This window comes from Nylanderia fulva, unplaced genomic scaffold (assembly GCF_048542155.1).
Source record: "Nylanderia fulva isolate GAGA-0341 unplaced genomic scaffold, ASM4854215v1 Scaffold16, whole genome shotgun sequence".
Classification (NCBI taxonomy): domain Eukaryota; kingdom Metazoa; phylum Arthropoda; class Insecta; order Hymenoptera; family Formicidae; genus Nylanderia; species Nylanderia fulva.
In genome coordinates, this window is record NW_028189835.1 from 4,521,440 (window position 1) to 4,545,023 (window position 23,584).

At 35.8% G+C, this 23,584-nt stretch overlaps 1 protein-coding gene across 2 annotated transcripts in view; it reads left to right on the top strand.

Moving 5' to 3' along the window:
* LOC114940205 (Histone gene-specific Epigenetic Repressor in late S phase) overlaps positions 1-23,584 on the top strand; it is a 123,927-nt gene that overhangs the window by 88,450 nt on the left and 11,893 nt on the right. For both annotated transcript variants that reach the window (XM_029314737.2, XM_029314736.2), the window contains exons 5-6: positions 19,939-20,109; positions 22,219-22,354. In XM_029314737.2, coding sequence (XP_029170570.2) covers positions 19,939-20,109; positions 22,219-22,354 — 307 coding nt within the window. The remainder of the gene's footprint in view (positions 1-19,938; positions 20,110-22,218; positions 22,355-23,584) is intronic.

The following is a 23,584-nucleotide window of genomic DNA, read 5'->3' on the forward strand; positions in this document are numbered from 1 at the left end:
TAAGATCGTCTTAAGTTGGGTCGAAGGAGTTGACTTACGATCCTATTCAACCGATCAAGTGACTGCGTAGTATCTCAAGCTCCGACTTAAGACGATTTAAATATTAGATCGAAGTATGAATTCCGGCTTAAAAAAATTATTGTAATACATTTATTTTTAGTGAAAAAAAAATGCGCGTGAACACACAAATTTTTTTATATCTATATTGAAGCTTCAGAAATGATTAATTATTAAAAATTATCAAGACGGAGTAGTTGTTGTCAGACTTAAAAAGCGTAAGATTTTTATTGTTGCTTGCGGTGTGTTCATCCCTGATACAATGTTAACTTTATCTTATATTATCTACGAGTGTTACGCGAGCTCTCCTCATATTGCAGACAAGAAATGTGTTGAACTCCGGTGAGTACTTGGCGTTTTCTTTTCGCAAGCTGCTGCGACGTTTGTTTCATTCTACACTCAGACATGACTCTATTCACGTAACTATTATATTCAGAGCTACGTGAAAAATGAAATCTTGCGGTTGATGAAAAATGAATTCTTGAGTGCGATTTACCAGGCTCGGAGATACGTTTCTCGAGAAAGTTCGCTCAGGTATTTTTTTTTTATTGGGCGCATGATTGAAGAAAGTGAATTATCATTGATCGAGATCGCAACCCGGCTTCGTACAATATCGATTAGCTAGAGAATTATGCTATGGGCAACCTACTATCGAGATATGTCTGAGCAACTTTGGTGATTGAAGAAAGTTTTTCGCTATCACCGACCTCGTCCGCGGTACTTTTTTTTTCCTGTTTTACGTCACTTTTGCAGCTGCTGGCGAGTTTTACGTACATCTCATACATACGGGATGCATACTTTCCTCACGCTGTCGCGAAAAGTGTTGTTTAACATGTTCGCCACCTCTAAGATATTCTCTGGCGTAGTAGTTTTAGTTACGACGAGATTACGGTGCGACTATTTCTAGGAGATTGCTGCTTCTCATTTTAACATGTATCTTGATATTAATCGAAAATGTCAAGAGAATCGTTTCTAGGGTAATCGATGGAATATCTTTAGATATCGAGCTTTCAATTCCGTCCGTGTTGTATCAAAAATCAGATGCAGCTTAGCATGGGCGTCCGTAGGATTTTTTCCATGAGGGGGCATGATAAAATTTTTTTATTTCTTATTTTTGTTTTTTCTTATTTATTTAAAATTTATTAATTTTTTAAAAATTTATTCCTTAATTTTTTAATTTTAATTTATTTTCTGCGGACACCCACGTAGCTTAGAATGTATACTTTCTTAGAAATCGCGCGGAAGATTGTTTCTTGTTTTGCAGAGAAATTATATCTCTTATCTTTGTACAATTATACGATAAGTGATTCTTTCCTTTATTAAGCATTTTCAAAATAACATTTGCTCTGTGACAGAGAAAGAGAGAGAGAGACAGGCAGCTGTAATTACGAATGTGTGATAAAAAAAAAATAAACGTTTATAAATATATTCTCTTCTGAGAAGACGGGAACTCGGACAGGAAACGCAACCGCGGACTACTATTTTGACCTGATATCTAAATGGCGCGCCGTCACACCATCGTCGTACTCGAAATCCTGCATTTCGCGCAGATTTATCGCGTCGCGCGAGTAATCTGTAAGCGGGCCATTGTGTTCCGTATGTATATTTTGCAACTATCCGTCACTCCGCGGAAAGCCGCGTCGACGCTCATCCGTTAAGCCAGGTTTAGACTTGACACTTATCGCCTGATATTGCTATCGTATGTCGCGCTACCGGGACGCGACAAAAGAATTTCCGCCGTGGAAGGCCCGAGGAAGGGGTAAAGAGAGAACGGATGTCAACGTTGTGTGCACCGTCGCATGTGGAGAACAGACTTCCGAGTGCCTTTTATTTCCAGAAATATTCGCGAAAATTCGATGCTTATTTCAATTCAAGACGGAGAGAAAATATGTGTTTGACAAGTTAAAAATTTTCGCGAGAAGCAATTATTCTCGTTCGACGATATTTATAATTATGTACCGAGTCTTCGTAATTTTAACGAAATTGGAATTGTCTTTGTAATTCTGCGATTTTATATACTTTTGCAGAATTTTCATTGAAATCGGAGATTGAGAGAAATCTGTAATTGTTTTCAATTATAGTATTCTTTATTTGGTAGATAATTTTTTGAGAATAAAAACTCTCAACGGAATGTATAAACTAAGATTCGTTACTTGAGAGATTCACTTTTCGAGGACGAGAATGTGCATCTGGTTGGAGATACTTCTTTTTCTCTCTAAAAGCGATTCTCGATAATAAAAATTCGATAAGCACAGAATGAAAGATGATTCTCTACGGATATCCATCTCCGGAGTTTTACTGTTGCTAAAAATTTCGATAGTGAAGTTTTTAAATATATATAAAGTAGATCTCTCTTCCTCGCACACATTTGCTTGATATCAGAATATAATTTGTTAAAAAGTTTTTCCCCCGATGTATCGTTAAATAAACGCGAATTTATAATACATTATTAATATTTTTTATATCTTATTCGCGATTATGTGTATTATTATTATGACTTTAGACACTGAATTAAAAAAATTCGAAATAGTTTGAGAATGTGCGAAATTCCTAGTTAGATATGTCTAAAAGTTTCATATTAAATATTTTGATAAGCAATTTTACATAGTTAAAACATCGTTAAATTTTTTAATTTACCGGAATCATTTAATTCACAACGTTGATGAATAATGCTTGAATTTGCCTTCGCGTTACGCGTAATATACGATGTGAAAATGTATTTGTATCTTTTCAAATATAAATTTGAAAATCTCGTATCGCGCAGTTGCGCAGAGAGTTAGACAGATATGAGTTTGCCGTAATAATGCACATCGAGGTATTTTTATACGGTGACAAACGTGCACATATATATATTTTTTATTATTACATATTTTTTTACAATGTATAATATATATATATATAATACATTGTAAAAAAATATGTAAGATTACATAAATAATAAGTGTAAAATTACACGATAAATAATAGAAATTTTTATCTTTTCATTATTTATCATGTAATTTTACATTTATTATTTATGTAATTTTACATATTTCTTTTACAGTGTATGTATATATATATATATATATATATATATATATATATATATATATATATATATATGAATAATGCGCTGCCGAGAGTGTCGTGTATTAAGAGAGGTTTCGTCGGGATTAGTACAGTGTGCGAAAAACGACGTCGACGGTGTCTCGAGAGAGCGTTTCGTCTCGCGGAGATGGATAACGCGAGATGGCACGTCTCTCTTGATCTAAATCTCTCGATTTGTACGACATCGAGAGGAGCGAGAGGAGGAAAGCGAGGCAGCGCCTTGAAATTGATAAACGAGTTAAGGTGCTCCAGCATAGCATCCGACATTGGTTCCCGGCATTTAATGCGCGACGCGATATTCTTCGACGATCAAGCAAGTGAACATTAAACGCGCTGAACGGTGAAAATAGAGCGCGCACTCGCGCGAACAAGCTGGCCTAGTAACGGTGCAGGCATGAATCCTATTGCATCCTATTGTATCAGAGGCCCGCATATTCTCACCGGTGTATTTATCGCCAAATGCGATCGTCCGATTCTCCGCGAATATATCCTCGTTGCACATATATATAGGTATATTTAATCCTTGCGTAGAACATTTGTGAGATATGCAGATTTAGAGATATCAGTCTTTTTTAGAAAAGAATTATGAAATTAATACGTGGAAGTGGCGTTTTAACATTTTTTTATTGAATAAAAATTGACTCTAAATTCAGCAAATCTGTCAAATCACTGAAATTAAACTTGTGAATTTCGAGATATTTTGTTTATGTTAATTATCAGGCTTTTGCATTGAGAGACTTTGAAAATATTTTAAAATAATTTATTTTTGCACGGAGAGAATTTTCTCTTACGGTTAGAATTTACTCTGAAAATCATAGAATTTTCTCTGATAATCGTGACACGATATGGTATTGAAAGAATTTTATAAGAATTTCTCTGTTTAATGTTTACCACAATAAAAAATATTAATATCTATCACAATAAGATGTAAAATATATTAATCAGTGAAACTCTTATACAATTCTTCCAATATTGTCTCTCGATTACCATGATTTTCAGAGTAAAAGAAAATTCTCTCTGTGTGATATAAAAAACACACCAAGATATTTTTGTCGAATTTAAACGAAATTCTATGATTGCGTTGTTAAGAAAAGTATAAAACTTACCAAATGCAATCACGAGTAGAACAGCTTTGCGATAAAATTTTTATCGAAATTTCAGACTGTGATAATTAATGGGGATATAAAATTCAGAAATATTTAAAAACGAGTAGAAAATAACTGGATTTTTCTTCCGTTTGTCACAAATCACATTTTCCGTTTAGTTGACGAGATAAATGAAATGATATCTTTCACAAAAAGTTGTAAATCGAGGTGTAATGTAATTTTATCATTCGCATGACTGATTCGAGTGTTGTTTTTACGAGCGGAAAGTTCTCTTGTTTTCTGAATAAAGCTTTTGGAACTGGCGAAAATGATGATGTCAACAAGCATGCGACGGATATTTCGCTTCGTTGAATCATAATCACGTACAGCACATATCGTTGTCCATCGTAAAAGAACTCGAGGTGGAAAAACCGGGTGGAAATCTTGATAGAGTCGAGAGCTTTTTTGATCACGCGTTATATATTGAAAGAGCGCGCGCGCGTGATAACTCGAATGTGTGGACTGAATTGTTTTACGACTTGAAAGATCACTTATACTTTTCGCGACGGAAATCTCCTTCTTGCACCGAAGTAGCTACTCGATTTAAATGCGTCTACAAATTGAATATCGATAAAAATATAATGTAATTTTTTCGCATTTATCTCTCTCAGAAATATAAAATTCAATTAAATAAAATGGTGGCATACGTATTTATATAATAGAATGTATAATAGATATTTATTTATATAAAAGAAATTTTTATATATAATTGTTTGAAGATTAAAATAAAATAATCTCTTTAGAAAATCAAATTAAAGATATATATAATCGAAAAATAGTCTTGACAAAAGGTATTATATCTAGAGATATCATGTCTCTAAAAGATATCATATTTGTTACTTATATCAATAGTTTTGTATAGCTTAACATATACTATATATACAAAGACAAAGTGGACGATATCTTATCTTTCGAAAAGAAATGCTGACTATTATTTTTCTTTCAAGAAAAAGTGCTGACGTTAAATTAATCACAGAGGCTATATAAATCTGTATCTCTCTCTTTCACACACACATTCTCTTTGAACATTTTTAAAAATGTTCAAGCTACAATGATTCTATATGTTTGAAACAAAGAAAAGTATATTTTTTTAAATAAAACAGAGACTTTAAAATAACACACGGGTTATATTTTAATATCACTTCAAACCGTAAACGCGATATTTCACCAAATTACACGCAAATTTATTTTTCATTCTTTTTCATCGCGTTTCCACAGAGTCTTGGATAGAAACTGCATTGTCGGAGTATCCGCAGGGTGAAAGCTAGGAGGACCTTTGGGAACGCTTTCGCGATGATCGCTTCTTATTTTTTCCCATCTTCTCGGACAGCAAATAGATATTAACCGCGAGCTAATTATGATCGATCGAACGGCTCGGCGGTTCTTTTCGGCTTTTAAACGCGCTCGAGCGGGTTGACCTAGTAACGGCATAAAACCGTACGGTTAGTGTCCCGACTTGCGATTCTACGCGGGTCGATAGTTACTTCCCGACTCGGCTCCCCTCTCGTTAACTGCTTGAACTTGCCGGTGGTAATCACGATGATTGCTGGAAGGAAGATAGTCGTCTTTGAAACACGAAAAGACCATATCGGAGCGCGGATTGTTGTTTCGAAGTGTCCCTTTTACTCTCCGGCGAACCTTACGTAAGAAGTCGCCCCATTGTCTCACTTTGCCGGGATTTCTTCCACGTCTCCGAAACTCGGTGACGGAAACTTTGCGATTAATCTTTTAATAACGAAGTCGTTCCGGGATGAATCCGGCAGAGAGTTACTTTCTGCTACGCTGTTCCTCCGTCTTTCAGATTTATTCAGAAATAATGCAATAGTTAACGATAGGAGAGAGAGACCGAGGGAGATATCGGTAAGCGAAAATAAGAAATGATCAAAATGTGTGATTATATCAGACATTTAGAGACATAGCTTTATTAGCTATAAAAATAGTAATATACCAACCATGTATATATAAAATATTTCATGACGACGTATATTAGTTATTTCAGGAAATTTAATTGCTAATAGTTACTGTCAATTCTGTATAATTTTTTTCGACCCGACATGTGATGTAATATATATTAAAAGGAATGAGATAGTTAAAAGGCAACGAAAATGCTTCGTCATTGGATTTATTGCACGTTCGATGTGCAAAAAATCGACGGGAGAAAGAATTTCTCCGTTATATACTCCTTATATACAGAGCAAACACATTTGTCCGCTGAATACTACGGATAAGAATGTAACGTGTACAAGACAGGCGATTCTTTCTCCGTACGCGGAATGAACGACTCGTCGAGTAGATTTAACGAGAACGAAATATGTCCCGCGTGAAAACGCGGCGAGGCCTGGCCTACTAACGGCACAAATCCCTCACGATGGCGGCGAATCTGTCTGTGTCTGTCTGTGTCTGTGTGTGTCTCCTCTCCGCCATGCCCGTTCATTACACTTATTCATGACATCTAGTTCAATCTGTTCCCGTTTCACTATCAACATTTTAAATTGTCATTCCATTTTTCACTCGCGACTCTATCTCGCGACTCTATAATCAATTTTTCACGATGAACTCTGCAGTGTTTGACGATCGGCTGATCATGTGCAGCAGATGTAAAATTGGTTTTTTTTTTTGAGAGAGAGAGAGAGAGAGAGAGAGATGTATTAGTTAAACGTTAAATAAATTCAACGTCTGTCTTTATAAAATAGAGAAAGAGAGAGAGAATTAAGTTTAATATCGAAATTTAATTTATACTGCACGTAAATGCGTATTTTTGCTCAACAATAGCGTTTGAATAGTGTCTAAAAAAATGAATGTAACTAAGCGATTTTTTCCCGTATGAATTTATGTAAAGCTTTGCGAATAATAGATTTCGATATTGAGAAACATAAAAGAATTTTATACGATTTGAATTCTGTTAATAATTCGGCGTCTTTATTTGCAAGCAAAAAAATGTCACGGGTTTCTTTATTACCTAAGAATTTATCTGATCTTTTTATTAATTCAAGAGCCCCTCCTGATATATTATTCAACACCTGGGACCTTTTGCCATTTCATTCGTTGTCGCTGAAGAACACTCGCGTCGCGATTTTCCCGACACATATAAAACAAATATATCGAAGGATGGATAAAGAGAAGCGTTCGATCATTTATGACTCGCAGCACGAGCGATTGTACGTTCTCGCTCGCAACTTCATCTCGCAGGTAGGTTTAGCGAGAACAAAATCCGCAGAGCGTGAAAACAGAACGCGAAGTTGTTGACCCACTAACGGCACAAATCCCCCGTCGGTGTCACGTGCCACAGCACGCATTTCGATTGTTGTTCGCGTTCCGTTTGATTTATCTTCCTTTCGGCCGCATCGATCTTTTTAGCGAGTCCGAATTTCGCGTTTACATCCGGCATTTAACGCGCAATCCGTTTCGATAAATCATCCGAGAGATGAGGTCCATCTGTCTTAAATGAAGATCGCACTCGATGTTTTTATTCACTCGGGATATCACGTCTTGTTTAAGATACACGATTATTATTTGTAAGACACGGTTTTGATGTTACTTCATTTTATAGATTTTCTCAAAAATATTCTTTATAAGAGGCCATTCTCTTCAAATTCAAGATTATATAATTTTTTGCAAATTTATATATGAATTATAGAGTATCTAAATAAGTACGAAAAATTTTGGAAGGTGATTCTTTGTCCAAAATTAAGGGTGGTTTCCATGAAGAGTTACACTTTTCTAAAGGAGGTGAAAATTAAGTTTTTATTTTTTTTCAGACAAATTAGAAAAATGAAACTTGGTGGATATTTCCGTTAAACAATTTTTTTAATTAATCTGAAATTGGAGAAAAAAAGCATCCCTCTTTAGAAAAGTGTAATTCCTCAGGAAGAGATATAAAAGTATATTTTTATATAAGAAATCCCTCTTAATTTTCGACCAAGAATCATATCTTAAAAATGTTCGCACTTATTTAGATACACCCTGTATAATAAGCAATTTACAATATACACTTATTTCTAATAAGATTAATATATAAAATTATTCTGTATACATATATTGACACATATACGATATTTTTTTAAAAAGCTTTCGCGCGACGAATGAAACAGATTTTACCCCGACTTTTTCTCTTTCCTTAATTGACACGGCGAAATTGATGAGAGGGCCCCAGTTTCTGGTGGAATGACTGACTAATCTGTATCAACGTCAAACGACCGCGTAATCGCTCTGCAATCAACTGTACGCATAATCAAAACGATTTATAACGTTCCGCACGAGGAGAAACGTCATTTATCACGGATCAATGAGAAATGTAGCGTCGACTGTTGGAGCGAGACGATGATCGCGTATCCATCGCTTCATCCGCGACTGTTTTGCATCACGACGAGATTGACGAGTCGCGTGCCGGAGTTGTTAAGGTAGCATTTCACGTGCAGCATGCTGTCGCAGTTTGTTGTTATTGGTAAAGTTTAATTGAACGAACAGCAAAGCAAGAAGAACACGCAACTGGTTAATTCCAATTATTATTATTATTATTATAATATTAGTTAAATAATGGATTTAAAAAATAAAAAAGATTATTATGAAAATATAAAAGCAAAAACCGTAATTTGAATCTTGAAATAATAAGAGAACAGAGAAAGATTCTCTAATAAATTTTGATCGCGTGACTGATTTGCTGCTGCAGCATGGTGCGTATGAAAAGGCACCTTTATGCTTTCGCAAGCATATACGTTTGCTTGTGGATCGCAAATGAAAGATGCAACACCCGAGTTGAAGGAGTATATTTAATGAAGGCTCGCGAAGGGAGAAAGAACGAGACATCGCGCTATTTCATTAAAAGCTTCAAAGGGTCAGTCTCTTTCTTTCCCGAGATATTAAGAGGAAGATCTTGAAATCGATTTACGCAAAAAAAAAAAAAAAGAGGAAAATAAAAGAAGAAGAAATCTCGCGCTGGACGAGAAAAGAGGAAAACGGCGAGAGTGATTAATTCGCGCCGCGAGCGACGTAATTTACGCGAGCGTGTCATATCCGCGCCCGACTTTTGTCGCTTCGTTGTTTTTAGAGCGGATTTGGTAGCACCGAGGCGACGAGAAGTCATTGGCCTACTAACGGCACAAAATCCTCCGCTGGTGTCAACGTTTCTTCGACGCGACAGGAGTTTAATCTCGCGCTCGTATGTACAATATATATATATATATCCGCTTATTATGATTTGACATACCTATCTATTACACCGACTTTTAATGAAAATGCTCGCGAGAGCAAGCGATGTAATGATGATTTTCGCGAGCGAAGAGAAAGCCTGTCCTACACTTGTCCGAACTACGACTTGCACGAGTCGGCGCGACTTGGATTCGATTGTAATGCGACGTCGGTACACAGATTAATTAGGAGATGCGACTAGTTGGAGCCTTGGAATTGTAGAGTCTAGATTCTACCGCTCAACTTTGGTGGTCGTATTAATTCAACATTCTCTCTTCTGCTTCGCACTATATAATCGACAATCGAGTATCGAAGCACACATTCGGCGTTGATTAATATTTGTACGTTCGTGGAAATACAAATAGCGAGAACTTGGACGGGAAAACATTTGTTCGCAAAAAAAGAGAGGGTGAAAATGAATGTTACACGTTAAAGCTTTCGAAGTCTGAAGAACGGCGAGCGTCCTGCATTATTGGCACAATGGTTCGCGAACGGGAAAGATCGATGCAAACGGGAAATTGAATTTGGTAAATCCGACAGAGTTGTAGAACGGTGTACCTGTGCGACGAATGAACAAACATAATTAATTTCTTGAGTGTCTTCATCCTGACACTGCGCACAACTGCATAACAAAGTTTAATTGTGTTGCTCGACAGTGAGACTCGCGGAGAATAAAGCTATAATCATACGGACAGCGCAGCTAAACTGCGCCGAAGTCGTGAATAATGGGAATGCATTTTGGAAGCCTTCCTCCGTATAAAAGCAACCGTGCATCTCCCTTCATGCCAAAGCTCAGATAGCTCTGACTTCGAAAGTTCGTCCGAGAGAAAAGGCCACCGCGGTATTCTGCGTCATATAAGAGTTACTTTCAAACACAATATATATGAGCCGTCATTTGTTGAATTTTATTTAAATTTCATGAAATTTAAATTGCATAAAAATAAAACGCTCTCTGTGCTGTGCTATCTATTTATATGTATAGAACTTTATTTCCGAAATCTTAATTATCTATAGGTAACTCAAGATTTTTTTCTTCTTATATAAAGTAGACAACTTGGCAATTATCCTACTTCAATATCTAAAGACATCTTCTATATCTCTAGTTGTGAAGGATTCTATGACGACGCTTATTTTCTATTTTTTCGTCTAGTCTTGTTCGATTATTTTGCTAAATAGCTGAGCAAATCGTAAAATGAGATCATAATCGCGCGTAAGAGTATTTACCGATTAATCTTTGCCTCTTTGAAACACGAAGAAAGGATAGTTTGAAGAGGAACTTGTAAGAAACTTTGATACTAGAAGATTAAGATACTAGAAAATTGCAAGAGCTTAATCGCACGTTGTTCGATAAAACGATAGCGTATCTAACGGTCAGGGAAGTCTGGAAAACCGGGCATTTGTCAGGGAATTTTATAAATCTGGAATTGTCAGGGAAAAGTCAAGAAATTTTATTATTTATCTGGATTTTTTCACATTATTCCACATTGTCAATAATTTGAAATTTTTTATTAAATAAACATAAACTTTTCCTTGACTCCCAGTATACTAATTTTCTGTGTTGTTAAAAATCGGTTCATCTACAGCGTGTTCGTTAATTTATATTTTCATCGTCGTGTTATTTTATTTCAATGTGTTTGATAGAGATAAAACTAAAAAATTTGATATGATATAATTTTTTAAAATTTCCGAATCTTTTCATTGTCGACAAAAATATCTCAAGGATTTCATGATTTAATTGATTCATCATATAGATATATGCAAATTACATATTTGGAAAAAAAAAATACTAAAAAGTCAGGGAATTTTTTTTATTGAGTCTGCTGGACACCCTGAACGACAATCACATAAATCCGCGCGAGATCGTTTACGACATCCTAAAGAAGAAGAAAGTTTTTCGTTGTATTAACCGATGCTCATCGTCTCTAATCATTCTCGCATGACGATATCTCGTGGCGACGAGTTTCGGCGCTTCCTGGTTTCGGTATCCGACCCTCTCGTTCGTCAATTCGTCGAGATGATGACTGACGTCATCATTGGCATCCGCGCTACGAGGTGAACGGCTTTGGTCTGTCGGTTCCGCTCGTGTCGACATCGCCAATCTTGTTTTTCCTTCACGTCCCACGCAGTAGCGAGGAGGAGCCATTAATTGTCGACAAGCTTTTTAATTCCTACGCACGCTCCGCGATGATTATTAATAGGATCTCGGAATAATTGCAGGCTTCCGATTGCTCGAAAGTTTCATTGAAATTTGTAAAGTTCTTAAACGACATCAGATAACAGAAGAGTATAGAATTTGATTCGACTGAAATTTGTAATTAGATAATTAATAAAATAAAACATCATAGGAAAGATAGACTGAATAAAATTAATTTTAGTAAGAAAGAATTTCTGCGCATATTTATGATTATTAAATGTATAAGAAAACCATTAGTCGTTTACGGCTTTAACGTGTCGTGCGTATTTATATAACTCGCACATAGAATTTGAATAATAAAACATTGTATTAATCAATCAACAAAAGTATTAGTGAAAATTAATATTGAAAAGCCAGATTGAACAGATTCCAGCGAAAACCTTGAGACGACAAAAGTCGAAGCTGATCTTATCGAGAGCGCCACGAATGAATTATCGTGTAATGAAAGTAAAGGATGTTCGAGCGCGCGATAATAATTAACGACTCGGAGTTCGAGTGAAAAATTGATCCCTTCAACGAGTATTTTATTGGCTTGCGTATACTTGGTGGGAAATCGTATGTCTCACTAACGACATAATAGTTTACAGTCAGTTATGCGAGCGGCAGTCGCTTTGGATAAATGTATATGCTTTCCGTTTGATCTATTTAAAAATTATTTATTATACACACACATTTAATCGTGATATGATTTAAAAAATGTATGCTCGCAAAATTGCATTTTTACTTCTTAAAAACAGTATTTTATCTAAAAATTCCTGTTGCTTTACTATTCAAATATCGCTATAATTTATTTTAAAAATTCCTGTTGCTTTACTATTAAAATATCGCTATAATTTATTTTATATTATTTTATCAAGTTAAACCAAATCGAGTGGTTACTTATGATCGATGTAAGATGAGAAAAATTTATAATGCAATACAGATCTCTCTTTGACGATGAATTTATTATATTATCCTCTTATCGAATAAAAAAATTAAATTTCTTCGTGCAAAGCAAAAATGTTATAATAAAATTTTCATGTGATTTTTAGTTTATTTTATAATTTAAATAAAAATTGTTCACAAAGTTATAGTTATAAAACAGACTTATGTAAATTATTATAAATGAGTATTCAAATAAGAGAGATTTATTATATTTTACATATAGGTTTGCGTATTAATATCATATGTACACTTACTCATATACGCACATCACATGTATTATTTATAAGGAGGAAGGCTCTTAATAACTTTTCGCGTTGCAACGGTCGTTAACAATTTTCCGAACAAAATTTACACGAGCGTCGCTTAAAGTTTCGCTGCGCGCAACTTACGGAACTTTCCAAGCTAGTTTCTTCGATGTCTCTTCTCGAATGTCCTCGTAACACACACAAACAAACACACATACACATACACGCAAAATTCTTCTTTCGCATTTCAAGTCTTCAATTATCGAGCGCAGCTTTAGCGATGTTATCAGCGTCGCGAGCTTTTCCTTTAATCCATCGGAATCTACCGGTGGATTTTTTTTACGCTCGCTTTTAAGGGATAAGGAACTAAGAATTAAATAATCTACTTTATTTACTTCGCGATCTCGTTCGATCGTCGAAAACGCGAGAAGTCATCGCTAAGTTTTTTTTGCGCCTCGCAATCATTCGAACGTACCGATTATTTTATACATAAAATTATTTTCATATTTCTATATGAAAATAATTTTACAGTGAAAATAAATTTTGAAACCTTCTACAATTTGTCAACATTTATCTTCGTTGTTTTATCGCGGTTTTAATAATGTAATATTCGCAATAAACAGCTAATAAGGCTTATCCTTACTTACAAGACATTATACGCATTTCTCGGGATAATGTTGCATAATCGATTAAGGATCGAACAATCGAATGCTTGCATATCATTGATCAAGAGTTGATGGAGGAGATGTAGTGGTAGATCCTTCTCGTTCTCTAAGAAGATTTACATAACAATTAGTGTCATTATACGGTATATACATATTTCATTCCATTAGTACTTTTCCATTCTTTCAACCTTGCCAATGCACAATTTTAGGCACTTTAAGATACAAGTAAAATCAGCAATACTGGATCGCTAATCGCGATCAGATATAACTGGATCTGGAAATAACTTTATAATTAATACTCTCATATATCTTAAAGATGAAAATGTTCCCGTATGTTCTACATAATTTTTTTTATCATCCGTGCGACTGAACAATATATTGATATATTTGCTAGATCACGATAATATATCAGAATTTAAATATTATTCTAAATTATATCACGTAGAAAAAAATGTTAAGCAAAGTTATCGGTGCTGTCGCAATAAAATTTCCAAAATGATATCTTTCTCCGAACGATAAATTTTTATCGCTTAATCCTTTTATTGTAGCCCATCGGTTTCTTATCTTTTCCCACATGTTAGAATAATTGTACTTTCGAGATAGCAGGTTGCTTCTCTCCCGTATATACATCGTAGGCATTCGTCCGAATCCGGATTGCGACAGGTCTCTCAATCGCAAACTCGTTACTCGATTTGCGTTACCGCAAACACGATCTGGACTATCGACCCTTCGCGACGCATCGCCAGTAGTAATCCTCCATTCCGTCGCCCTTATCGAGGGGGAGAGACCCCGTATCGGATGACAGCGGTTAAGGGCCGGGAATATTCGCGAATTATCGATCGGATGCCGAGGTCGCGCGCGCGCCACCTCGTCATCCTCATCATCATCGTCATCATCATCATCATCGGTCCCGTGAATTTCCGGTTCCACCGGGAATCCATCTTCGCGATCTCCAGTTTCGGTGACCGCGAATCATCGAATGCGTCCGCAAGCTGTCTAGCGGTCAAGGAATTTTATATAAATGTGGAATTGTCAGGGAGAAAATTTTCACATTATTCTACATTTGTCTCAATAATTTGATATTTTTTATTAAATCAATATCAACTTTTTCTTGACTTTCAATACACTAATTTTCTGTGTTGGTAAAAATCGAAACTTCATCTACATTATTTCATTTCAATGTGTTTAATAGAGATAAAACTAACAAAATTCGATATAATATAAAGAAAAAAGGTGACTATTTAAATAGTTTATAGTGACATAATTGATTTAAATTTTTGTTTCTTTAACTTCCGAACCTTTTTATTGTTGACAAAAATATCTCAAGGATTTCACGATTTAACATTTAATTGATTTATCATATAGATACATATATGCAAATTATACATTTGGAAAATTTACTACAAAAAATCAGGGAAAAAATGAATTTCTGGTCTTGGAAAATCTGAAAAAGTCGGGAAATTTTTTTCATCGAGCTACACCCTGGTCCGCAGAGAGAGAGAGCGAGAGAAAGAAAGAGAGAAACATGGAAGCGATCCCCCCTTCTGATATTTTCTATTCCGAGTCCAACGACACCGTCAGCCAGCACCTACGTGCTTCTGGCGGGTCCTTGACTTCTCTAGGCTACGGTAAGTCGCCAGTCGAGACTTTTGCCACGCCGATACGCAGAGGATAAAACAAGTAGTAGTAGTAATAGTGCCGGGCAGCCGATCTCGACTTTGTCAGGGCGATACACTCCATCTCTCGGATTTTCAGTCTCTTATTTACATCCTTACTCCTCGCTGGAGACCTTCAGGGTCTGGTCGATGGGACACGTGGGTCGTATTTTCGATTGACAGCTTGGTATATATATTTGATAAAATAATGACCAACAATCTTTGGATTGTAGTTACATGCTATTTGATCATTCCATGAATCATTTTGCAATTTGAACGACTGTATTTTACGTTGATTTTATCACGTGGAAATCCAAGCGAATTAAGAATGGCGAAGACGTCGATCTTCTGAGCGGTTTTTTTTTCGCTCGTTTTCTACAACTGATGTTCCTCGTATAATCTAGTTTGACTCGATTTATTACTCGCGGCGATACACTAAACGTCGATTTTGTTAACAGGCTGTATTATTAGCTGCACTACATCACGATGACTCGCGAATTTATGATTATTTTATGCTACCACGAGCAAAATGCAGCATGGGGCCTGCGATGATCTCATTTAGTCGTTAATGACTTGGATAATGCTGAACGGTGGTAGATAAATCTGGATATACGCCCCGAACGTCTGTAATTGACGCGTGAATCAGAATCGTTTATTAAAGCATTATCGAAATTATTACTACACACAAGTTCGAAAAAGATATTTACATTCAAAGAGATTAAAAAAAAAAAAAAAAAAATGATGTGTACAGTTTCTCGTATAATCAAAAGAGTATACAAAATTTTGAAAATACGTATAAAACATCTCGAAATAAGCTACGAGAAATATACTTGCGCAAAGATTTTTACGGCAAATATTTATTCCGGCATATCGGAGCTGGAAAAATGTTCAACTACAAAAAGAGAACGGAGTGAAACGCGCACACAATCGCGCACCGATAAGAGGAGACCCAAACGGCAAACGGTTCAATCTCCGGGATCAATTTTCGAGAAACTCTACAGAACGGCGGACTGAGAAAGAGTATACGTCAATACGATATCTGGACGAGTGTATCTCTCCCGAACCAGGCGACCTTAATACGCGTGGACGATGTCCTCGACGGCATCCTTGAATTGCTCCGATACAGCCGCGAGAGAGGAATATCTCTGTTTTATACCGGGGCGTATCCGCAGAAACTCTTGTCTCTGTCTCTCTTCTTTCTTCATCTCGCCATCCTCGACAGTTCTCGAAAAGTTGGGCCGCAAGACCGCGCGAAGTCGGTCGCGCGTGCCATCCTTGGCACGCCCGACTTTATCTTCGACTTTGACCCGCACTTTGCGAAATTATCTACACACCATTAATTGGCTTAATCTCGAATAAGCGCGCCGCCTTTCGCCGCTACCGGGGTTAATTAGTAATCTGCCGTGTGTTGTACACCGCCGGCTTTCTGCGAATTTCGTTTATTCCGCGGTTAGGTGGCTGCCTGCAACTCGGCGAGTCGAAGGTCGAATTGAATTAAATATAACACACTGTAAAAAAATTTTGTAAAATTACATTAAAAATATATGTAAAATTACATAAATAATAAATGTAAAATTACACGATAAATAATGAAAAGGTAAACATTTTTATTATTTATCGTGTAATTTTACACTTATTATTATGTAATTTTACATATTTTTGTGTAATATATTACATATTTTTTTACAGTGCAGGGTGATTGCGCGGATGAATTTAGCGGGAAACTTTCAGACGGGAAAAAAAGAGGGACGGACAAAGTAATCTCTAACTTACATTATTATCAAAGAAAACTTTATGCTGATAGAACTCGAACGAAAAAAAGAGCGATTTAATTGACGATACGAAAATCGAGAGCATTAAATGGACCCTCGATTAGCAGTTTAAATATTTGAAAGCTTTGATGGATCGGTATGAGAGATCAAAAAGTGCTTTTTTTCTATCACGAGTTTTTATTTTTAATATTATATATTGAACATATTAGACGGTCCGATTATTTATTTAATTGACCGAATCGAATTATCGTTACAAATAATTTTTGCTAGCTTTCGTATTTGCCGAGATAACCGTTTGTTACATAAAGCCGGGAGAGGATTATTACGCGTTCATGATAAATGTATCGCGCCTCTTCGAAATATCTGTGAGCACTATGCGAGGGCGATAATTCCTTTCATTCCGCGTGGCGATTTATCCGCAATGATTACCGTAGTACCTTATTAAATGGTTAATGAATTCGATGGCAGGGGTTTTAGTACTTGCTTGCGTATCGGTGTGTGCGCAAGCAATATCGATTGTCGCGTGACGTCATTCGCAGAGACCGGCATTCGTCTTCAACTTTGGCTTTTTAACGTTCCAATATTCGATTCACGACTTGTTTACATGTGCCGATCGAGTAATTGCGTTTTTTTTTTATCAAACTAATTAAATCGAATTGTTGGTAAAGTGTTAATTGAATCAACTTTAAACCTGTTAAATTATTATACGAATCTATAGCAGTCGAACGTTTTACAGCTCCGATAACGGATATTCATCTTTAAAAGGTTTATATAGGAAATACATTTATTTAATCATTTTAATTAACGTTTGTCATATTATTTATATTTGTAAATAATAATCAGTAAGTAGTAAAGCAATATTTGTACAACTTTGAAATGCCGTTACGCCTGTAGCTTTAGATCCGCCACTGGTTACAATCCGTTAACAACTTCGACAAGTTTAACAGCGCGAGTAAGTATAACCGCGTGACATCATCAGAGCCTTTATCTTCGACTGCACGCAAGTCTCCGGTAAGGAGATTCGAGAAAGTCGTCCGTTGTTTTGCTCGGTATGTGCATTTGCGAAACTTTGCTTTTCTGTTTACGTGTCCGCGGAAGCTGCGGTGTTCAATGATGTCTGACTGATACAATTGTGCAACAAAGTTGGAAAGTTGAGGGTGGATGTTATCGACGATTAGTGTTACACGTGTCAAGTATAACGCCAACATATATATTGTTACCTTTAATCTTATGGCACAATGAACTTTACAATTTCTGAGATATTTCAAAAGTTTTGGTACACGCGGTCCCTTTAATCCAATTACTTTGTATATTAATATGTCTTATTGTTATACATTGAAAATAAATATGGAGAAATATGTAATGCTGTTATAACAGTAAGATTATTAAATTAATAAATATTTATCTGGTTTGAAAATAATTTTCTTATATCAAATAAATATTTTTCATATCAAATCAATATTATTAGTTTTAAATAAATGGTTTATTAGGCATTTCTTTTAAGAATTCATATCAACAACATGCGTGAGATAATAGAATGGGTATAGAAGCATAGAATAAGAAATTATTGACCAACAAAAAGTTGTTATTAATAATCAGTGATATCGATTCAAATATTCGATGGTTAATCAATGAAATAAAAGAATCAATGAAAAAAAAGAGGCCTGAATTGATTATAAGTACACAGAGCATTTTCTCTTAGAATTTACTCCGAAAATCACAGTAATCGTGACAAAATGGTATTGGAAGAATTTTATTTTTTTCTGATTAATATTTATTACAATAAAATATAAAACATGTTTAATTAATTTTACCATATATATATATATTAATCAGAGAAACTCATAAAATGTTTCTAAAATATTGTCCCACGTTTACCATGATTTTCAGGGTAAATTCTAAGAGAAAATTCTCTCTGTATCTCGGAACCTTTATTCGATAACAGAAACGAATCTTTTACATGTCTCAATCGTGCAATTATTAGCAATATATGTACGTCGTCGATATTTAATGATTTAAAATTAAACGCCACTAGCAGGAAGTTGTGCTAAAAAATATATGTATTACTCACACTTTGTCCATCGCGAGACCCCATCCGTTTCGACTCGGCTCCAATCAGATCGCGAATACGCTCGGATGCTGCGCCCATCTCATCTCTGCGCGTGTGTGCGTACATTTAACCTACATAAAGTCGTGATTGGGCGAAGTAAATGGCGAACGATCTTTCAGATAATCGACGATACGCAACACGAGTATCGTCGGTTCCTCTCACGCGGAGAAAGCCGGTTTCGTTCGTCCGCTCATTGAAAAAAAAAAAAAAAAAAAAAAGAACAGAAGGACAGACGCGATTTATCCCGTGTTTGTGCACGTTCCGTGCGGCTTCAAAAGTTTAATCATTTTTTTTTTTTTCCATTAAAATAGGCGATCCGCAAAATCGCGACGCAGAACGAATGTTGAAGAACGCGAAACCCGAGAGATAAACTCGAACGAACGAGAGGATTACAGGGACTTAACGTGACTTTATTCGCGCTCCTCCCACGATTATTAACTATTGAAGTATAACGCTTTGACATTATCCTATCAACGCTGCGATTCGCGCTACTTTTCTCTAATGCTTTTAACAAATTTAAAGTTGTAAAAATTATATCGCACGCATAAAAAAATCATATCCAGAAATCGACTCGTTGAGTGCTCAAGTATAAAGATTTCGCGAAGCCAGGTTCTCTCAAATACAAGGCATCTTGGAAATTAATAATCCATTTTAGATCACTTTATTGTCCTACACGAATGAAATAATAAAATTGATATAAAAATATATACCAGTTACATACATACATACATGCGAGATATAATATATAGACCTTTTATTATACAGACTGATAAAAAAACGCTTTACGTAACACGGATAAAACGTGATTGTACAATGGTAGTTTGAAAAGCGATATTGAAAATTAGGAGTGAAAGACGATCAGTTAGGAAAGTGCACACCTTGCTCTTTTGTTCACAGGGTATTATCAGCCGGCTGGTCCACTGATACAGCACCCACCGCCACCACCACCGACCTTACCACCCGTTAAGGGTCCACCTCCGGAACCTACGCCTACGCCTCCGCAAAATTCAGAGGGCTCGGATGATCTGGTCGCCACATCCACGACTTCTGGAGGCACAAGCAGTACAGGTATGTTACTAATAATTCATGCACGATATGCACAGTAATTCAAAATATTATCAAGACTAGACAAATCTTTTCTCTCATTATCATTTTCTCATTTTTTTTTTATAGAAAGAAATAATTCTAAGTATATAAAATATTGAAACTTTTAATGCACATACAAAATTTCCTTTAATTAGTAAATGCTTTTAATTAGTTTTTTTTGTTTTAGTTAAAGTTAATTTTTAATCTTTTAATTTTTAACTTGGTAATAAAAAAGTCGAGGTGCATTTTCTGTTAAGGTGAGATAACTTTTAAGCTCTTTTCATTTAGGATTTATTTCTTGCGAAAAATCTGTCTTTGATGTTGGAAAGAATATTAATCGCGTATCAAAGTAAATCTTAAGTGCTATGAATTATTCGAGCTACATTGCACAACTCGCATCTTAAGATAATTTCCACATTTCACATATCAGATAGATTTCTCGTTAATTCGGTTTTATCAGAGGCAGATTTGCCGTACAGGTAAATGTGCCTCGTCGGGGGAATGTGTCAGATCTCACATTGGCATTAACGATTTTATCGTTACGTAACGTTCAACATAGCATGATTATCTATGCTGGGAAATGCATTAACGAGTGCGCGCGCAGGTGCATATTAAGCTTGCAACGCATAAAAATGGTGCGTGATGGAAAACGTGCAGCTTAACCATTCCGTTCCTCCGTTTTTCCCTGCGTTTTAATTTCTTTTTTTTTTTTTTTTTTTTTTTAATTCACGTTTCGCGTTACGTCAACAATTTTTATTTTCCCATTTTTACGTGAACTTTTTACTCGCAGCGAGAGTCACATTGTTGAAATTTACGAAAATTTTCCCGGCGGCGAATGGGATTACATTTGATTTACATTTGAAAGATATTTTTTTCTACATTTCGGCAAAGAATCGCAAATGTGCTGTAAGAGCCCCACGCTACATTGAGATGCAAAAAGCGATGCGCATTAGCCATTTTTAAATCGGACAAAAGCGGCGCGGTCGGTTCAAGATTAATCCGACGCGACCGGAGCATATTTTTCTGCATTTTTTATGCGCGTAAATACTATGTTGCGCATCGCGATATTATAGACATTAGCTTATAATAAGCGACTCTAAAATTATAAAGCGCATTGACGTGAGCGCGAGGCTAATAGCGCGAGAGCACTTACGAATTAATTGGATGGAGATATCAGTGTCTTCGATAGTGTAGCACTTTTGCTACCTTTGAAATAGCCGCTACAGCGAGATCAGTAATATATAGCACGTTCGTAGATAAAGATTGTCTTCACGTTAATGTTATTGATAGCCGGCACTCTGTTCAATGATCATTGAATCAGTATAAGGTATCTGCGAATAATTATCGTTCATCAAACTTATTTTTAGAATTTTTTGAAATCATTAAATATAATCTATTATGTAGAAATCAACGCGGTTACCTTCTTGAGCTTGTCATTTTTTTTAATTACTTCAATTACAAGATTTAAACTTTCTGCGATATTTAAGTTTTTTTGGCTTCGGACGACTTAAAATTCGAGACGGAATTATATTTATTAATACAAAGAGAATTTAAAGAGATGAAATACACACATACAATACATTAGAATATATGTGACGCAAAATGATACATAGACTTCTGTTTCAAATCTTATTATGCACAAAGAGAATTTTATTCTTTTCGAATTTACCCCGAAAATCATGGTAATCGTGGGATAATATAATATTGTAAGAATTTTATAAATTTCTCTATATATTTACCACAATAAAAAAATGAATATTTAATATCACAATAAGATATAAAATATCTAATCTCTAGTAAAATTGACTATATTTTTCTTGTGGCAAATATTAATCCGAGAAACTCTTTAGGGTAAATGAAGAGAGCTAATTCTCTCCGCGTGTCGATGATCTAGAGCTCGCTTCATCAAACGTTAATTAGACGGAGAGGATATTCTCTCTTGACGGATAATAATGCGTAATCGTTCCTTAATAGACTCGCAAAGTGATGCTCGCAATTATCGAACGAACAGAGCCGAAGTTCACTCGCCGCGGACGACTATCGGATTGTACGGAACACACGCGAGAATGAATGAACGATCGTTTGTTACAGGTGGCTTTTATAGGACGTATTGCCCCCCGCAGTACTACGGCACGCCGCAATATCCGGATCTGTGTTATCCGCCGACGTATTCTCATCCTCACGCTCATCCGCCGCATTACTACAAATACCCGCCCACCTACAGAAGGTGAGAGAGATTTATTCGCGTTCGACGCCTCGCATGATGACACGGATAAGGAGAGATGCGAGAGGAGCACGTGCTCCGTTTCGTAACGTTGTCTACAATTTGTTTGACAATTTTGAAAATTTCAGCTATTACATTGCGCAATCGTCATTAGCGTTTATTGTTCGCGATACGAAAAGTGGACAGCACTTTATATCCTGTTATTTCAACGTTATCGAATGCGAGATTACGCTATACGCTTTCTTTTCTCGGCGATAACTCTCGTTTCTAGGAATCGATGTTTGTATCAATGTCGATAAATGTTTATAAATTATATATCAAATTGATTACCACAGTTATATATCAAGTTAATTATCAAATAGTAGGCTATCAAGTGTAATAAATGAAGCAAGATCGTGCATCTCGCGTTTAAACATCGTAGTTTCTTGGTGTGAAAGTTGTTTCGCCCACGCGTTTATGATTATGATTAATCGCTCGTTTTCCATTATTAATTTTGATGAAAGAGAGATAATTGGCAGATTGGCGTGATTAAAAAGCGGGGATATATCTTACAAATTTTTAATTTTTTAATACATTTTACTTAAATTACTACGAAATAAAATGATCATACACGCATTAATGTATGATAGCCACCGCGTATTAAATGTGTATATTGGAAATGTACAATTTGGTAATTTCAATCTTGGTGTTGTTATCTTTTTCGATGTCGTCGGAATGTTCAGTAATCTCGATGACAAACGGCTCCGTGACAAAGCGTATCCTGTCACATTGCGATGCATTTAGGTCACAGATGGTGCTAACTTTCTGTAACCATCGTTATCTTGTTTTCGATGAAGAAGTGAAAGTCGCAACTAGAGCGTGGCGAACTTTGATTTTTGTCACGATATTTTAAGTGACCTATACGCATTAATTTTTCAATTATTCAACATTGCAAAAAATATTTTTTTTTCTGTTTCTATGATCGAATCATAAATTAAAGATGTGTTCTATAGATTTCATTAATTATGTGCATTATTTTATTTCGATAGTCTGTTGAACAATAGTATATTGTGTATCAAGTGCGGAAAGTTGACAATTGGTCACGAGTGCGGGAGATGGACGCACGAGTGCGACCACCCCACACGAGTGAACAATTGTCAATCCGCACGTGATACACATACTATTTTGTATTACAAGTGCAGGCAAAGTGGCTTTTGTGCGCGAGGTGGCCGATCGCACGCCGCCATCTTGCGG